This window comes from Notolepis coatsorum, assembly GCF_963971535.1.
Source record: "Notolepis coatsorum genome assembly, contig: SCAFFOLD_588, whole genome shotgun sequence".
NCBI lineage: Eukaryota > Metazoa > Chordata > Actinopteri > Aulopiformes > Paralepididae > Notolepis > Notolepis coatsorum.
In genome coordinates this window covers 114391-128401 of record NW_028174836.1, presented here as the reverse complement: position 1 = coordinate 128401, position 14011 = coordinate 114391, and the positions used below count along the sequence as shown (strand labels likewise).

General features: G+C 41.5%; 1 protein-coding gene across 1 annotated transcript in view; it reads left to right on the top strand.

Annotated features, from left to right (window-relative positions):
- Positions 1–1918: 1918 nt before the first annotated feature.
- The window catches only part of LOC311247457 (endoribonuclease ZC3H12A-like), a gene marked incomplete at both ends in the record, with an annotated part of 30052 nt that continues 17959 nt past the window's right edge, over positions 1919–14011 (top strand). Inside the window, 3 exons of the mRNA XM_084338498.1 lie at positions 1919–2523; positions 6228–6367; positions 13226–13392. Of these exons, the coding sequence (XP_084194624.1) occupies positions 1919–2523; positions 6228–6367; positions 13226–13392 (912 nt within the window). The remainder of the gene's footprint in view (positions 2524–6227; positions 6368–13225; positions 13393–14011) is intronic.

Here is a 14011-nt window from a genome sequence, read left to right as displayed (position 1 = left end):
AGAGAGAGAGAGAGAGAGAGAGAGAGAGAGAGAGAGAGAGAGAGAGAGAGAGAGAGAGAGGGAGAGAGAGGGAGAGAGATGGAAAGAGAGAGAGAGAGAGAGAGAGAGAGAGAGAGAGAGAGAGAGAGAGAGAGAGAGAGAGAGAGAGAGAGAGAGAGAGAGAGAGAGAGAAAAAAAGAAGAAAAAAAACACAGCTTCCTGGCTCTACAGCCAGACAGACAGACAGACTGATCATCATGTTGTCACTGTCTCGGAAAATTCGCCGGTGTGCAGCGACGAACTTTCAGTGTGCAGTTGAATGATTTATGTGAAGACGGGTTCATAACAACACAGCCCTCCGCTTTTCATCACTATATCCATTCGTGGTGGTAAGTTTATTTTCTTCTCGCAATTTTCTATCTAATTATATAGTTATGGTTTAGACAAGTTATGGTGTACAGTAGAACACAGTGTCGGCTATCTCACCGAGGAAAGAAAACAAGCACATGCAGAATCCTCCTGACCAACATAAAGATTCACAGAGAAGACCAGGGAAAGTTTATCAAATTGAACATGAACAGTTACAGTAATTGTCAAACGACAGCATCACAATGACAGGTATATGTCTATGCAAATATACATTTTAATAATAAACTAGTTTTCAAGTTTCAAGTTTCAAGTTTCTTTAATAGTTGTCATACAGAAGTACAGAATACTTTTGTACAAAATGCTTCTTACTGTTGCGCTCCAGAGACTGTGCAAGACAAGATAAGTATGAAATAAAAACATAGTAAAATTAGAAGTAAAACTAAAACTAAGAAGAAACAATGTCATATGACAATTAGCCATAGATATTTAAAAACTGTCTTGCCTACTTTGGAACTTTGTATTGTATCCATTCCAGACCCTTACCCACTCAATAAAAATATTGTACAAATAAGGTCCCAGTGGGGTCAAGAGGGGCAGAGACAGACAGCTAGATATCAGAGAGGTCCCAGTGGGGTCAAGGGGGGCAGAGACAGACAGCTAGATATCAGAGAGGTCCCAGTGGGGTCAAGGGGGGCAGAGACAGACAGCTAGATATCAGAGAGGTCCCAGTGGGGTCAAGAGGGGCAGAGACAGACAGACAGCTAGATATCAGATAGGTCCCAGTGGGGTCAAGGGGGGCAGAGACAGACAGCTAGATATCAGAGAGGTCCCAGTGGGGTCAAGGGGGGCAGAGACAGACAGCTAGATATCAGAGAGGTCCCAGTGGGGTCAAGAGGGGCAGAGACAGACAGCTAGATATCAGAGAGGTCCCAGTGGGGTCAAGGGGGGCAGAGACAGACAGCTAGATATCAGAGAGGTCCCAGTGGGGTCAAGGGGGGCAGAGACAGACAGCTAGATATCAGAGAGGTCCCAGTGGGGTCAAGGGGGGCAGAGACAGACAGCTAGATATCAGAGAGGTCCCAGTGGGGTCAAGGGGGGCAGAGACTGACAGCTAGATATCAGAGAGGTCCCAGTGGGGTCAAGGGGGGCAGACAGCGAGCTACAGGTCTATTATTCTTCAGTTGAGAGGTGCAGGATTGAGTTGGATACTGTATTCTACAAAGGGCTGCCAAATAGGGAACTTTAATCCAAAACCTTGTGGAATGTGTTTAATTTCTTCTAATATAATAATAATAATAATAATAATAATAATAATAATAATAATAATAATAATAATAATAATAATAATAATAATAATAATAATAATAATTGATAACTCAGTGATGTAGAATATGGCACGTGATTAAATAAATTTAGTTTTGTCACCCGCTTCCTACCGCAATATACAATATTGGATGAATCATTCTAATGACGGCCTGTCTATAGCCAGTGAGCTAAATCCCACCGATGTGTTTTCTCAACAGGTGGGGACCTGTGAGAAAGAGAGGGGCGCGCCAGAAAGGAGGGTGAAATGAACGTCGACGTGTGTCTCGTCCCAACGCTGCACCCGCCCGCCGGCGTCTCCCCGTGGAGCCACGCGGCCTGTCGGAACCCTTTGGAGACCTCCACGGTCACATGGAGCTCGACTCGACCCCTGGTCCCGAGTCAGCCCCGTCCCGTCCGCGAGAGAATGGAGCGCGGAGGAGGAGGAGGAGGAGGAGGAGGAGGAGGAGGAGCGCACCGCTCCGGCCCAGGGGAGGAGGAGGAGGCAGAGGCCGCCAGGTCTGACGGTCCCCCGGACGCCCACGCAGAGAGCCAGCTGGACCTCTTCCACAAACTGGGGTACTCCACGGCGCAGGTCCGTGCCGTGCTGCTGAAGTTCGGCTTGAACACGGACACCGACAGGGTGCTCGGGGAGCTGGTTCGGACCTGCGCCGCCGGGCCCGGGGGGGAGGAGGATGGGGTACCGGTGACCACCATGTCAGTGCTGGTGTCCAGGGGGGACGGGGCGGCCAAGACCACCCCCGCCAGCCTGCTCCCTCTCACGCCTGCTGCTCGGTACCGAGGACACGAGGAGGAAGAGGAGGGACAGGCTCTGAGGCCTGTTGTGATCGACGGGAGCAATGTAGCCATGAGGTGAGAAGCTGAGTTTGTTAGTATGTGGCTGCTATTATGTTCTGAGGGTTTGTTTGGTTTTGTTTACTCCAACTCTTTTAACAGTATAGGCCTACTTTTCAAGAACCACTGGAGTCCCAAGTTGCTCCAAGACTCTTGACCCCATAGGGAGGTGTATAGTCTGACGTCACTGGTTGTTCCACCCGTATAGGGATTTATCATTGGGAAAATGGATTATCGGCTATTGTAACAATTCTGCCGCATGGAAATTGAAAAGCTTTCCATTTTTGCACAAAATGAGTTCCCAATCCCTTCTATCACTAACATTATTGTTTAAGCATTTTTGGTTGAAATACAATTTGGCGATTTTTTGATTTTTGATTAATTGCGAATATTTTCATGTTGAGCTATAGATTGTGGATGAATAAGCACAGAAAGGTACACCATGCAAATGTTAATGCTTTATTTGTTTTAAACGAGACGATTTAGAAATGGGCAATGGGGAAATACATTGAACACGAAAAACGACAATGACGTAACCACTACACCTCCCTATTGGGACCTAATTTAGAGTTAATGTATCTTGTAGTTTAAGCTCGTCTTGCAGGCTATTCCATGCAGAGATGGAGCAGAAACCCCAAAAGACCTTCTTCTTTCCAAGATTAGAATAAAAACGTGGGACCGTCATAAGAATTATTACTGTTGTTTATCACTATTTATCCACTGGTTTATCATCCACGATGGAAACCATCCCCCCCCACAGATCTATTATGTTCAGACGAATGTCTAGCTGGTTTCTATGAGCTCAGGAGTCTCTCTGCACCTGTTGTTTAATGCTTTCAACACTTCGGCTCATCCTGTGACCTCACAGAGTCAGTCTGAACCACAGCTTTTTATTGTGTTCAGCGGACAATCTGGTAGGTTTGCAAAAGACAAAGCGCCAGTTCAGTCTCCTCCCCGTTCGTCTGGCCTCCCGCCTTCTCCAGGTCTCTAGAGCGTATTGTTGTCGTTTTTGGAGGATTCTCTTTAACACATCCACCGCCATAAACGGCTTACGACGGGTTTGCTGATCATGCGAATTCCGCCAATCCACGACGTACGACGTTATTGAGATCATATAATTTTTTTCCGCCATGGTTCATTCATAATTCCGCCACCCAGCCTCGGCTGAGACAGTGGGACTCGGCACAACCGTGCAACGCTTCAATACCGCCGCCTGGTGGATGATCGGGCGAGTTACTACCGGAAATGGATCTCTGGTGATCTCGGTGCATCTGGGAATTCCGTCCGGCAGTCACATATTGTTGCGGGACTCTAGACACACATCCGTGTATATGGATCGCTGCCATAACTCAATAATCTATATGATTTGGGCGTTTATTGCGCCATACAAACCGGAAATGGATCTAGTCGATCGACGTCAAATAAGTGGGATCTTCTTCCTCCAGTCTCATCGGCGAACGGTAAGAGGACAGTAACGTTACTTTCAGCTTGATGGTTTATTCTTTTCAATGCAAACCGCTCTGATCAATATATCACCCATACTACATAAAGCATTTACTGACGATCACGGAATTATAAACGACCCCCACCCCCTTTCATCCGCGCATGATGAGTCATAACGTTTAGGATCGTATTCAGTTGGATTTTTTAATATAGCGTGTATCGCGAATAAACTGCAATCGATAATCCATATTATGCGTTTAGGCCTATAACTAGCGTTCTAGGAATTACTGCAGAAAACGATAAAAACATACTTATATTCTAGACGGTATTTTCGGATGAATATATGAATGAAAAAGTATAACGTTCCTACATCCTGAACGATAGATAATCGATGTTGAATGGGCCATAGTAATGTCAATTTAGCAATACAATTTAAAAAGTTATAGCCCTGCAAAGAAGGTGAACATCTCCATAGGCTTAGACTGGTGGCAGTGATCATACATTGATGGATATAAGCGTGGCAGTTAATGTGTTAATCACAAGATGAATAACACATGAAGAGTTGGATATTGTTGAGATTTCTTTTTCTCTCCTATAGTAAAGCAATTAACCTACATAATGTCAAACATTCTAGGGACATCTGCCTCTGGGCAGACTCAACCTTTTCTCTCTTTCACACACACACACACACACACACACACACACACACACACACACACACACACACACACACACACACACACACACACACACACACACACACACACACACACACACACACACACACACACACACACACACACACACACACACACACACACACACACACACACACACACACACACACACACACACACACACACACACACACACACACACACACACACACACACACACACACACACACAAACTTTTATCTGCCCCGCCCATTTGGCCCTGTCCCATTCCGTGCACACAGCCAGGCACGCCCGTGCAGGCACGTCTCACTGCTCAGGTATGCAAATCTGAACATGCAAATCAGTGCCCCCCCTCCCCCCTCCCTGTTCCTCTGGGGAACAGAAGAAGAAGAAAAGCCCTCTGCTCCGCAGGAACCAGCCTGACGGTGTATCTGGTTCCCTCGCTGTCCTGGAAGCCGCTCCTCTCTCCTGGCTGAAGGTCCACACTGTTCATGGGCTGCCCAGGGGGAACCCCTTATACCAGGGGTTCTCAAACTTTTTTTATACCACGACCCCATTTTATTTAGGATTTCTTTTGGCGACCCCACACTTAATGTATTGCGTCATTTCAACGTGGAATTAAGGAATATCAAAATAAAAGCACACGTTGTAGAACTTGATCATGCATATTTATAGAAAATGTAATTACAGCACTATGTTATCAATACACATTTATAAAACGAGGCATATTTAGCCAAAATATGTTGCCAGAACATTAAAAAAAAAAAATATATATATATATATATATACTGTATATTATTTTACTTGCCAATGCGCTGTCACCTACCCATGACCCAACTTTGGGTCGCAACCCGTAGTTTGAGAACCGCTGCCTTTCTACTATTCATGGACCAATCTCAAATCCTACCCTCTTTTCCTGATCCTCCAATCACAACTGTTGCACTGTGGGACATAATAATAATAATAATAATAATAATAATAATAATAATAATAATAATAATAATAATAATAATAATAATAATAATAATAATAATAATAATAAATAATAATAATAATAATAATAATAATAATAATAATAATAATAATAATAATAATAATAATAATAATAATAATAATAAATGTTATTTGTAGTGCACTTTTTGTTCAAGCAGATCCCAAAGTGCTACAGGTTTAAAAACAGAAAAGTAAAAAACACAAGAAAAAAAGAAAATCACAAGAAATAGTTATAGTAGTTAGCATAGTTAGTTAGCAATCAAAGGCCTTTTGGAACAGAAATGTAATGTAATATTTTTTTACATTTATTTACCCAGGCAAGCAAGTAAGAACAAATTCTTATTTTATTTATTGTCAAAAGTATGCATAATGTTGTGTTAATTCCACGACAAGAGATATGTAATGTTAATTACCTGAAATTATTCCGCATATATCGGTATCGGTTGATATCGGTATCGGAAATTAAGAGTTGGACAATATCGGTATATCGGATATCGGTAAAAAAGTCAACATCGAACATCCCTATAGTTTCTAGTGGCGGTGAGTAAACATCTGGCCTGTCGACTCATTGGCTTCTCTTTGCTCCCTCTCTGTGTTCGCACCACACAGCCACGGAAACAAGGAAGTGTTCTCTTGCCTGGGAATCCAGCTGGCCGTGCGCTTCTTCCTGGACAGAGGCCACACAGACATCACAGTGTTCGTGCCCTCGTGGAGGAGGGAGCAGCCCAGACCTGATGTTCCCATCACAGGTAACTGAGGAGATGACTGGAGGAGTACACTGCTGTTAAGGTGTCATCCTTCTGTTTGTTCTGATTGTTTTTAGTAATACTGTGCATGAGCATTACACGTGACTAGAGGTTCCAGTAGTGGGCAGCTTGAATTGCCAGGTCCAAAAACCAACGCTTTTGACTATTTCTTTCACTATTTGGGCACTTTTACACAATTCCTGTGAGTCTATGGAACACCTCTCTGTAAGTTCTTTTAAAAAAAATGCATTGTTTTGTATTTCTAATCAAGTACTCAAAAACAGCATTTTTCTACCTCAAGATCTTAAGCCGTTTTGAGGCTGGGCTCCAACCACTGTGTGGCCTGGTGCCAACTGCCACATCAACTGCCACATTATTATGCAGCTGAGAAATCTCTGACATCACAGATATGCACATTTTCAGATGACTCAGTTCAGTGAGGGTGAATATTGTGAGAGGATAATTAGAAGAATGCGCCAATATGAGAATTAGAGACATAGATCCTATTAATATAAGTCCACATAGCTAGGAAACAATGCTAAACACTGAAAAAGGCCATTATAAGATAGTCCCCCTTTAAGGAGATCTTTTATTTTTAGAGCATTAACTCTTTGGAATAACCTGCCTCAAAACCTCTGCTGCATTTACACTGCATTCACTTTTAAAAATAATCTTAAATTGCATTTAACACTGTAAAGTTTTTTTTAGTTTTGTTTTCTGTTTGTGTGCTTGCATGTAATTTTAGCCATCTTAATTGTTAGTTTCATTATGTGTTGAGTACTGACTTTTAATAATTTAGTTTTGCAATAATAATTGTTTTTGTATGTTTTTTGTGTGTGGACCCCAGGAAGACTAGCTGGTTGCTATGGCACCAGCTAATGGGGATCAGTAATCAAATCAAATCAAATCAAATCTTCTGTACAAGGCGATGCACTGCGACCGAGCCCTCACTGTGACATAACTGTGCAGGGTTGGAAAGGAAGGCCTCCTTCAATTAAATCAATAATTTTTTTTAACAGAAAACGGGGTGTATTTTCTAACGGTAAAGATTGAGCATTCGTTCATTAATTATCGGTAAATAGGTTGGATAAGGAGACCTTCCTATGCCAAATTTCCAATAATTGTTTTTCCAACCGTTTTTAAAATGTATTATTATTTACATTTTTACTTGCCAATGCGCTGTCACCTATCCGCAACCCCAATTTGGGTCACGACCCGTAGTTTGAGAACCACTGCTCTAGGCTTTAGACGTGTCAATGTGGAACTCTCTAGGCTTTAGACGTGTCAATGTGGAACTCTCTAGGCTTTAGACGTGTCAATGTGGAACTCTCTAGGCTTTAGACGTGTCAATGTGGAACTCTCTAGGCTTTAGACGTGTCAATGTGGAACTCTCTAGGCTTTAGACGTGTCAATGTGGAACTCTCTAGGCTTTAGACGTGTCAATGTGGAACTCTCTAGGCCAGTGGTTCTCAAACCTTTTACACCAAGTACCACCTGAGAACGTAGCTGGCTCTCCAAGTACCACCATATATATGACCGATGTTAAAATACAGTCTATTCAGCTATGCACAGTTCACGCAGGAGGCAAATGTATTCCTAATACCATTATTTATTGTTAACTTTTGTCAGACACAGCCACAATGTACAAAGGGGTAGCACTAGAACTAGCAAACTCTTCCACACAACTCATACAATGCAAGGGGCATTGAGAACATAATAACTAACATTCTCACATAGCAAGTGAGAAAATTAAGAACAACTGTATTTCAGCAAATGTACTTAATTCTCTCTCTCTCTCTCTCTCTCTCTCTCTCTCTCTCTCTCTCTCTCTCTCTCTCTCTCTCTCTCTCTCTCTCTCTCTCTCACACAGCAAGCAATTGTCCTTCTCTCTCTCTCACACTCTCACACTATCACACACACACACACACACACACACACACACACACACACACACACACACACACACACACACACACACACACACACACACACACACACACACACACACACACACACACACACACACACGGCATGTTGTCCATTGACAACTAGGGTTGGGCACCGAAAACCGGTTCTAATTAGGAACCGGTTCCTAACTTCCGGTTCTAGAACCGGAAGTAACATACCTGCATTTTGATTCTTAAAAAGAAAATAAAAAAAATAAAAAAAAAAGTAAAATATTTTCAATATATCAAATGCAAAGTAAATTTTTCTGGGGGGGATTATTACAGGCTAGGCATGTGTCAATGATTAGCAACAACACAGATTTTGATGGATTTTTTGTAATGTCAGATTTAACAACAACTCTTTTCAGAAAAGTGGGAGTATTTCATTTTTGTATCTGACATTACAAAATAAATCTAAAAATAAAAATGGTTATGATCAGGGCTGAAGTTGAATAAAATATTTATGACTGTTTAGACTGCATTACTCTCTGTCACAGTGATCTCCTGGTTGTTCCCCACTTAGGTTATCTAACTCAGTGGTTCCCAAAGTCGGGGTCGCGACCCAAAGGTGGGCCGCGAGCAGCCATGGGTGGGCCGCGAGATGATAAAAAATAAAAATAAAAAAAAATCATTTTCTTATTCTTTTTTTTTCTTTTTTTGTCAGGCCACTGAACTTAGAAGCAGGCCAGGACAGTGTTTCTAGTTGTATTATATTCTATTGTATTCTAAAATGTGACTATATGGTTTTATATTAACTTAATAAATAAACAAAAACTAAAAAATCAACTTATTTCAACGAACATTTCAAACTAAATAACAGATTATGCACATAAAACGCTGAAAACAACCGAAGCAACAATAGTATTTTAATGAGGCTATTATTATTATCATTATTATTTTGCAACAAGTTAGCCCTCTCATAAATAGCACATATAAATGAATAACTAACTTGAACTAACTTAATAGGATTGAAGTGATATTTGGCTTAAAAAATCGGCCGCCTGGCAAAAAAAAAAAAGCCTGTCGATGTGCATTGGGCCGCGGCTCTCAGACGCCTTATTTTCTGGGTCCTGGCCTGAAAAGTTTGGGAACCCCTGATCTAACTATCGCGCCGCCGCAACTAGAAACATTGGCCTGGCCTGCTTCTAAGTTCAGTGGCCTGACTGCAAAGAAATATATATATTTGTTTAAATATATATATTTTTTTCAAGTACCACCAGCAGTACCACCAAGTACCACTAGTGGTACTCGTACCACAGTTTGAACTCTCTAGGCTTTAGACGTGTCAATGTGGAACTCTCTTGGCTTTAGATGCGTCAATATGGAACTCTCTAGGCTTTAGACGTGTCTGGGCAAGTCATGATGTATTGCATGTGTCTGTTTAGTAGGTAAACACGATGTACAGCACACGTATATAGACGAATGACTTGTCGGGTGTTTCCAGGGGCCCAGGTGTTCTACTATAATTATTTACATATGTCACTCAGACATCATCAGCACATTGTTCAGTGGCCCTGAGCAATATCTTCCTGCTAACAAACTTAAAGCCAATGTATGACTGTCATAATAATCTTGCACCCTAACTGTTTGCGGTATGAACATTTTAAATCAACCGAGACACATATGGGACTTTTCTTGTGGGCCTGTATCACTTCCTGTGATGGCCAAAGATAATGGCCATGTCATCATGAGCTGTTGCAAGTTTCAAGTTTCTTTATTAGTTGTCATACAGAAGTACAGAATACTTTTATATAAAATGCTTCTTTCTGTTTTGCTCCAGAGATTGTGCTAGATAAAAATAGATAAGTATAAAGTATAGTAAGTATAAAATAGAAGTCAAGTACGTAGACAAAGGTGTTCAATATATACATATATACAATGTACAATGCAGAGTAGAAAAGTAACTGAGTTACAATACAATACTATATACTATACAGTACAATGCAGAAATGGGATGCGGTACAATTTAGGTACAGGCAGCAGGAATACTGTATCATAACGATACCTGTGGTGGTTGTGAATGGCTTTGGCTATAGACTGCCAAGCTGTCGGCTGCTACCACCTGTTGACATTATCCTGTTCTGCTGCTAATCCCCTTCTAGTCGGCTGTTTGCTTTGCTGCATTGACAGTTGACTCCCAAAATTAAAACCGCTGTACATGTCAGGAAATAGTAGGCTTGCAAAAGTGTGTTTATTTTATTTTATTGGTGCTTTTGTTTTTTTGCAAAGCTGGGTCATGTATGTGGAAGTCTGTCTGTGAATGAATGAAATATCTTGGAAAGTGATGGCCGGATTGTCATAAAATTAGCTGTGTACATTCATGACCTCAAGAGAAAGAATCCCATTGGCTTTGGTGACCATGTGACCTTTCCTTTAGCGTCACCATCAGGCCAAACATTCCATTGTCAAAGAGCTCATGTCCTGGTCTGTTAGTCATACAGTCACAACATATGCTGTGAATATTCAGGACTGAGAAACCGTGTGACCTTTCTTCTAGTGCCACCATATGTATTTATAACCTGGGTCTGTTAACACATTCACGGCCATTGGAATGTGGCTGGAACGCCAGCTTTCCATTACACACTTTCACTGTGCGTCACGTTGTTTGTAGAGCTAAATCTATATTTTATATTATAGCTATGGATACAATATCATGGTCATTTGACAGAAAGAACCTTCCGTTCAATATGCAAAAAAGAGATATTTTTCCCATCCATACGTTCCCGTTTTATACCATGGTGAATATGAGTGTTATTACGGAATGATCAGGGCTAATTCCTGTGAGGTTATAAGCCGCGACGTGTATTATACCAAATCCATTGGCGTTTTGTCCCTACACAACACACGCTACAGTTAAAAAATCAAATGCTGATAGGCATTATGTTTCATCATGAATGCATGAAAGGGGTGGGGGTAGGGCTGGGCGATATGACCAAAAACGTTATCGCGATAAAATTATTAAATTATTTTCATATAATTCGATATCGATAATTATCGTCGATATAATGTCTGTCAAGTTTAATTAACTTCTAATATCCTGCTGCGAATGTCTCAAGTCGAGTTGATGTCGTCATCAGTCCGCGCACGTTAACAGTTAGCCGACAAGCGGAGTATCTCATGACAATAAATATGACACTAAAATACTCTCTTCCGCCACAATATATTGAAACGACGTCCACTCCCACACTACTATAAACGTGGCCTCAGAATTCAAAACACACACATACTCGGCACGTAAATATATAAAACAGTGCCGTGCAAGCTAGGTATCCTAGCCAGCCTGTTGCTTCTAAGCGATGTATTCCACGACAATGTGCTAAATATGACACTAAAATACTCTCTTCCGCCACAATATATTGAAACGACGTCCACTGTATACCCCACACTACTTAAACGTGGCCTCAGAATTCAAAACACACACATACTCGGCACGTAAATATATAAAACAACGGGCGTGCAAGCTAATTAGCCTAGCAAGCCTTGTTGTTGAGTGAGTCCTAGTACGTCTCCTTCCGGATCTCGTTCGCTCTCGGCCATCTCCTTCACTGATTGGTTGTTAGCTGTTGTGCGTATGCACGTCACGTCATCACGTAACGTTGGTTGTTGTTAGTGAGTGTGGTGAGCCGAGGCTGAATGGAGCCAAGCTTGGAAATCGATATATCGAAACTTTGCGACCACGTTTCATGTTTATTTCGAGGAAATAATTTATCGCGATAGTTATCGTTATCGTTTTATCGCCCAGCCCTAGGTGGGGGGGGTCGTTTCTGATTAATTGATTGCCAATAACGGCATTCGTTATTACCACAACATACGCTGATCAGGGGGATGGCTATGAAATCCTTGCACGATCAAGCTGAAGTTGACGTTAAATTGTCCTTACCTGTGGCGAGTGGGATTCCAAAAAGAATATTCCAATTATTTGATTGCCATCTGGTAGATCATATGTCCATTTGGCCCATGATATAACCCACCACAGCATAATGAATCGTGGGTCCAGAAAACTATTCAATGCGATCGGGTGAAGCCATAGATTCACGTTAGTAGAAAAGTCCGCCCGGAGTGTTTTATTCAGTGTGGCACCCGGTCTAGAACAGGGGTTACTGCATTCACAGCGCCACTAGCAGGATCTGGCCGGTACTGCACCTTCGGAGTCCCAATATGCCTTTTCCAGGCAAAATACAGCTCCCTGACATTGAATAAGGTATTAAAATCGAATAAAAGAAAAAAAGAGTCAAAAATGTATACGTTTTTGGCCGCCAACCGCTGGCTCCCAATAACGTATACATGGTTGGCCAGGAATGTGTTAAGACTGGCAATAACGGTAACACCAGCCAGTCAACTCTTGTTTCTATCCTCCACTCAGTAAAATGTTGCATGTGAAAGGACATGGAAGAGACTTAGGCCATGGCGGAGCTCTTCAAGTTGTCTACTTAAATTGATAACGTGGAATAAACAACACTGTCTGTCTTTAATCTGACTAACTTTTATCGCACTACACTATTGCATTATTTTGCTGCTCTTTTATCATTTTAAAATTGTCTATTTTATGTGTGACGATCAAGCAGAGTTTGTTTTTATTTGTCACATAAGGTACATGTATACTTTACAGTGAAATGCTTGGTTCTGTATGAGCCCCTGAGAATGTGCTTCATACAGTAAAAGAGGAACACAACATTATACAATATACAATACAATATCCAAACTAAAGTACAACCTAAGTACAATGAAGTAAAAATGCAGACAATGAGGTACAAATGCAGACAATGAGGTACACACACTTTTTAAGGCGAGGTGCAAATGAGGTAGCACCTTGAGCTGCATTTCTTGTATGAAAGGTGCTATACAAATAAAGTTTTATTATTGGTATTATTATTATTATTATGGTTATCTAATGTTTTGTGTGATCGGTCTGAAGATCAGCACATCCTGCGAGACCTGGAGAGGAGGAAGATCCTGGTGTTCACGCCGTCGCGGCGCGTCGCGGGCAAGCGCGTGGTCTGCTACGACGACCGCTTCATCGTCAAGCTGGCGTACGAGTCGGACGGCGTCGTCGTGTCCAACGACACGTACCGGGACCTGCAGGTATGGAAGGCCATAAGAGGCAAATATATACGCCAATAAATAATACAAGTCAAGTCATTTACATTTCAAACCTTTATTTATACTCGTGAAAGCAGCACTGAGGTTTCCCTCATTTACAGTGATGACGAGTTAACAAAGGACACAAATATCATAACAGTTATTAATTACAAGTCAAGAGTCAAGAGTTTTATTTGTCACGGCATACAAGGCATACAGTGAAATGCGGGTGGTCATGCCCGCAGCGATTGTGCAATAATACAAGTAATAAGAATAAGACATAACAGGTATAATGTACATACAGTTTAAAATGCATGGTAAAAGACATGCTAAGGTCCTGCAATACAATGTTAGCTACGGATGAGGCACTGGGTCTTATGTGTACACTACTATACAATACTATACAATATACAGTTATACTATATATCCTTATGCTATCTTGCTATATCCATCTATTGCTATATACAAGAACCACTCCCGTTCTTTTTTTTTATTAAATTTTTTAAGTAAAGTGACCTTTTCATTGTGTAAAGTGACAGTTTAGTGTGAGCGTGTGCAGCATGCGTGTGTGTGTGTGTGTTCGTGCTAAAGTGACTGTTAGTGTGTGAGCGTATACAGTATG